At 45.1% G+C, this 6,000-nt stretch overlaps 1 protein-coding gene across 1 annotated transcript in view; it reads right to left on the reverse strand.

The window, feature by feature from the left end:
- Window positions 1-524: 524 nt before the first annotated feature.
- akt1 (v-akt murine thymoma viral oncogene homolog 1) overlaps window positions 525-6,000 on the reverse strand; it is a 35,829-nt gene continuing 30,353 nt past the window's right edge. Inside the window, exons 11-14 of the mRNA XM_056590499.1 lie at window positions 5,440-5,654; window positions 4,352-4,439; window positions 3,681-3,783; window positions 525-667 (exon numbers count right to left, since the gene is read on the reverse strand). Of these exons, the coding sequence (XP_056446474.1) occupies window positions 588-667; window positions 3,681-3,783; window positions 4,352-4,439; window positions 5,440-5,654 (486 nt within the window). The 3' untranslated portion in view covers window positions 525-587. The remainder of the gene's footprint in view (window positions 668-3,680; window positions 3,784-4,351; window positions 4,440-5,439; window positions 5,655-6,000) is intronic.

Here is a 6,000-nt window from a genome sequence, read left to right on the forward strand (position 1 = left end):
TTATATGTTGGATTAACGTTTTTCGTTTGAATAGTAATTGATCCGTTTTTTTCTTCAGGAATTTGTAACCAGATCATCAACCCCCCACAGACAACACAATCAAAGTTCAGGCATGGTTGACATTATGCCTATTTCCCATAAAAAGTAGGCAAATTCTATACAAAAATACCCTTTTAAAAATCCACCACATGGGCCAAAATGTGTGCATAATATACATGCCATTTCCCCAATCATTATCTCATTTGGATGTCAGAGCGATATAAGGGCAACGACAGCGAACATGGGGTAGGAGGGTAGGAGGGTAGTGTAAACGCTGGTTGCCATGGGTACTCTTCGAAAAGGCCACACAAAACCACAGTTTTCTTTTGTTTTGTCAAAATGTTCCCACCTTCCTGCATAGCATGACACGGAGATTGTAATGTCCCAGGTCTGCGCCTGAGGGAAAGGGACAGGAGAGGGTGGGAGGCCCCAGTCTTTTGAGTGTGCAGTCAGCTGGGGGGGGGGGGTGGAGGGGGCTGGGGGCTGGGCTGCGGGTGGGGGGGTGGTGGGGAGTTGGTGGAGGACCAGAGGAGTGTATTCAGAGTGGATCAGGCTGTCCCGCTGGCCGAGTACGAGAACTGGGGGAAATGGGGTCTCCGCTCGCTGTCGAAGGACTCCATACAGTCATCTGGCATGGGGGGGGGAGGGAGAAATAGTTCATTTACAACGACACAAAAAACCAAACCTTTCTTAATAATGGTTTGAGAGGCTTCATCTCACACACACACACACACACACACACACACACACACACACACACACACACACACACACACACACACACACACACACACACACACACACACACACACACACACACACACACACACACACACACACACGCATGTTTATGTGTGAGCGAAGAGAAGGCAAGTGATGGCTGCTGTACAATGTGTTGCTCTCTATTCATGGCACGCAATCCCCAGTAGAGGGCGGCAGTATTCTCAAAGGGAACGCTACACCTGTTGAAATGTATCTTCACCCAACATAAACAACGCTACACAAGATGCCAGGTACGTTTCTTGCCAGAAGTAAAGGAGAAAAATCCAAATATTTAACAAAGTAAATCAAATGAAAAGAGTAAACATTCAACTGAAGGGGGGATTTTCACAGAAATAATAAAAATAGACCTGCGTGGGTTGATTTAAAGTTCAACTCTTATTTCCATAGTGCTGCGGAGGAAGGGTATATTATCAGTGAATTATAAAATGTAAATCCATCGCCCCCTCTTGACAAAAGCACCATTTTTTTCACACACGTCAAATGTTCCTTAAACTGTCATGTTCAGTTATAAGAAGTGTGTGTGTGTGTGTGTGTGTGTGTGTGTGTGTGTGTGTGTGTGTGTGTGTGTGTGTGTGTGTGTGTGTGTGTGTGTGTGTGTGTGTGTGTGTGTGTGTGTGTGTGTGTGTAGGGGTGGGTATTGCCAAAGAAGTCACGATTCGATTCGTATCACGATTCACATGCCACGATGCGATTCTATCACGATGCATCGCGATACTTGAATTATTGCGATGCATTGCGATGCATTGCGAATTTTCACTGAACACTTTAAAAAAAATTAAGCCATTACCAGTGGCTGACTGGCTGTGTATGATCTGGATAGTGTGTTCAATTGATAACTCAAAGCAACTCAATTCATACATAGCTGTATTTATTGAAACGACTATTACTGGATACACTGACAAGAAGTGCTAAGGATCTATAAAACTTAAAATAACAAAATAAGGATAATCAGTGCCGTTTACATGGCCTCAGTGGTCCTTTAAACCAATGAAATGAAAACATTCAAACATTTCCCCTTTTGGAAGTAGCTGCCATTATAACAACAATATCATTTCATAAACATAAGAGGACAAACTGATGCCACAAAAAGTGAATAGGCTTTATAAAACTATATAAAATTATTCATTTTTTTAAAATTAATAATCGATTCTTGGCGTCAACAATCGATGCAGTAGATCGTGAAAATTAGAATCGCGATGCATCGTCATGACGATTATTTGGCACACCCCTATGTGTGTGTGTGTGTGTGTGTGTGTGTGTGTGTGTGTGTGTGTGTGTGTGTGTGTATGTGTGTGTGTATCAGTGGCGGCTGGTGGTTTTTAAAGTGAGGGAGGAAGGACTGCGCGCTTGGTTGCCATTGGCCTGCTTGCACTGTTGGTGTATGGTGGCATAAGAATGTGAGACTCAAGTTGTTTCAAGGTGTTTTGGTGAACTACAAAATAGCAGGGAGGGAGTTATGTGAATACAATTTATACAAAGCCACCAGTGGCATCACTGTAATTTGAGAAGGAAAGGATGCAAAGCATATTAGTCAAATCAGGCCTACTATTGATTTGTAAAAGTAAATAAAAAAATCTGGGCCTATCATTGGGCCTAGATCTCGACGGGTGTCAAGATCACGTTGGTGCTCACCAACGTGATCTTGACACTTGTCGTGGCGTTTGGTTGCCCTATCAAGATTTTCCACATCAGTGAAACCATGAACAGCCCACGTTGGAGATTTGCTATTATTATAGATTATTGCTATTATATAAGCAAACAGGGCCAGCAATAAAGTCGATTGCTTGTAATGCTACCAGTAAGCCATGCGTACCTAGCAAACCATGTAGCACTCACAACAATGACGTTGCCATTACTTCTGGTCACCTTGATTTTGGGAAGTGGTCTACCTCTTTCTTTGGTCGCTAACTTAGCACTGTAACTCAATGAATGGAATGCTTTTTTTAATAAGACGTTAACAATGTCCTCCGTTTCCAATGTTTCCATTGTACATTTAGGATCTCGCTATCGCAGATTTCACTTGCTCTGCGTCTCTGACTGAGCACCGCGGCAATGCAGACCGGGTTTGTTATCGACAGCGTTGCCAGATTGGGCAGATTTCCCGCCAAATGATAATTTTTTCCAGCCTAACATGGTTAAAAGTAGCCCAATTGGGTGGGAAATCTGACCAATCTGGCAACGCTCAACATCCAGGGATCCTGCTTATTGGTTCATAAGGCAGACGGATAGATTTTTGCGCGAATCAGACCCCTTAAGGTCCCACCCACTCAGAGGAGGACTTTCCTCCTCTCTCCCATTGAAACCCATGTTATCCACCGGCCGCCAGTACTTTCGGGGAAATGAATGGGAGTCAACGGAGGGCGACGGAGGACCTTCCTCCCTGAAGTAATTGTCAATAAGCGATAGGGGGTGCTAATGTCCCTTTACCCAGGGAAACGAACATTATATATTCAAAGGCAATAAAGTAGTCATATTTAAGGGCATTAATTCATTACAATAGTCTGGGCATCTACATTTTTTATTCTCAACAATGTTAGGGAGGATCTTCCTCCCTCTCCTCAATGGAGAAGCCTCCACTGGTGTGTATATATGTATGTGTGTGTGTATATATGTATGTGTATGTGTATATATGTATGTGTATGTGTATATATGTATGTGTATGTGTATATATGTATGTCTATGTATATGTGTTTATGTCTATGTGTGTATGTCTGTATGTGTATATGTATGTGTGTGTGTATATATGTATGTGTATGTGTATATATGTATGTCTATGTGTATGTATATGTGTTTATGTCTATGTGTGTATGTCTGTATGTGTATATGTGTGTGTGTGTGTGTGTGTGTGCGGACGCTACCTTGCCCGGGCGGTGTGATGGTGATGGTCTGTGCGGTGAACTCCTCGTCAAAGTAGCGGGTGTCCGTCTCCGAGGTCACCTGGGGCTTAAAGGGCGGCACCAGCTGTTGGATTCAGACGAGACACACGAGCACCTTAGCACACGTAGCGGACCCGCCGCCGACACTCAATACAGCTGTGGGCCTGTGGCTCGCTGCTCACCCGTCTCCGGTTCACAGTGCTACAGGTAGCTAGGTAACCCTTGACCATTAGGGTACGTTCATTACCTTTAGTCAATGCAGGGGCAAGCATTTACATATGGCATAAGGTTAGGGTTTAGTGGGGGAGGATTAACCTGCCCTAAATGTTAACCCTAACCCTATTAAGTAAGATTAAATGTATACATGAATGCAAAATTACCTTTGTTAACATGAACGCCATTAGTAAACAAGGCCACCATTAGTAAACAAGGCATTCATTAGTAAACAAGGCCACCATTAGTAAATGATTACCTAGTTAGGGACAAACTACATGACATTACATACGTTTATTTTTTTATTTTGGTTAATGCTAATACTGCAAAATTAATATTAATTATTGGTTAAATAACCCTTATTGTAAAGTGTTAGCGGTCACTGTGAGCGAGAGCGCGGCGGTCAAAGTAAATCTGTACAACGTTCCCCGGAAACCCACCTTCTTCTCGTAGACGTCTTGCCACTCGATGCCAGCAAAGAACTTGTGCTGCATGATCTCCTTGGCGTCGTCGTGCCCTCCGCCTAACCTGAAAACAACGACAACAAACGCACCCGCGCATGAGAGCCAGGAGCGGGGAGACGGCTCTGGGCTGCTCTACCGGGCTGGTCAAGGATACCCCAGGGCAGGCGACTGGGATCCTCTTCACTGAGCAGAACCAGACAAAATGTAATCACTTGAAAGTGTTCTCAGAAGAGCTAATTATTTTTTCGCAGAATTTTTAACAGAATTGCTTAAATAATTATCAAACCTTTGAGTGTAGTAAGTGAAGTGAAGTAAATGTAAATGGTAAATGGACTGCATTTATAAAAACACTTTTCTAACCACTGGCCACTCAAAGCGCTTTACAATATTGCCTAACAATCACCTATTCATGCACACATTCCCACACCGACGGCGGTGACAACCATGCACGGCGACGGCCATCTCGTCAGGAGCAGTAAGGGTAAGGCGTCTCGCTCAAGGACTCCTCGACACTCAGCTAGGATGAGCCGAGGATTGAACTAGCAACCTTCCGGTTACCAGCCAGCCCGCTCTGCCTCCTGAGCCACATGCCAATAAAAAAGGATCACTTAGGCCTAAAGGAAGGATATCATATTCCGTCTCCGGGCAGGTCATTATCTTCTTTGATGGTAGATTACGGTACGAGGGTCCGCCGCAGTACATTGGCCTGCAAAATACCCTAGATTTGTGACTTTCTCCAACGGCAACGTCACTTTGTATGCATAGTGCATAGTTCTGAAGTCCTAGGTTCCTGACTCCTGCTTTAGGGACTGGTAGTAATGAACTTAACTCAACACAAAGGGGTATTGTTATTGATGGACGTATTCATCTCCTTAATGAGGGGAGCGTAGAACCCCCAAAACGCATTGATATAGAAAAAAAGGAATAACAGTGGTGAAATAGAGTAGTGGAACCAGACCTTCAAATTGAGCCCTCGGTGTCTTAACAATAACCTGAGGGACAGGGCGAGGCGTGGGGCATTGTACCGGAGGACCAGACCTCCCCAATGCGGTGGGGCCCCTCACCTCTGCTTGGGGTCCTTCTTCAGCAGGCCGGAGAGCAGGGAGCGGCTCTCGGGCCCCAGCGTGCGGGGGAAGCGGATGTCCTCCATGAGGATGAGCTCAAACAGCTTCTCGTGGTCCTGGTTGTAGAAGGGCAGCCGGCCGCACATCATCTCGTACATGACCACGCCCAGGCCCCACCAGTCCACCGCCCGGCCGTAGTCGTTGTCCTCCAGCACCTGAGGGTCGCGCCGAGAGGGGCAGAGGAACCAGGGGGGGTCAGGCTGAGGGGACCGCTTTGCTGTGATGTTCTTTTTGAAAGGATTGTGTTTTGTGACACTACTTGCAGTCAAAGCATACTCACACCACCAAAGCTTTCGTTTGGGCTCAAGGTAAAAATGCTTATCAAGTGCAATTGTGTAACAAAGGCGGCCCGAAAAATGGATTTGAACGTCCTCCCTTTGATCGTTTATGTTTTGAAGGAAGCATCCTCCATTCTGTAAGATATCCCCAAAACATCTTCCACCTTCACCTTCCAATCAGTCATAACCTGCTCAGTCGTTGCCATGAATGGTTCCATCCTGA

This window comes from Gadus chalcogrammus, chromosome 5, assembly GCF_026213295.1.
Source record: "Gadus chalcogrammus isolate NIFS_2021 chromosome 5, NIFS_Gcha_1.0, whole genome shotgun sequence".
In the NCBI taxonomy this organism is placed as follows: Eukaryota; Metazoa; Chordata; class Actinopteri; order Gadiformes; family Gadidae; genus Gadus; species Gadus chalcogrammus.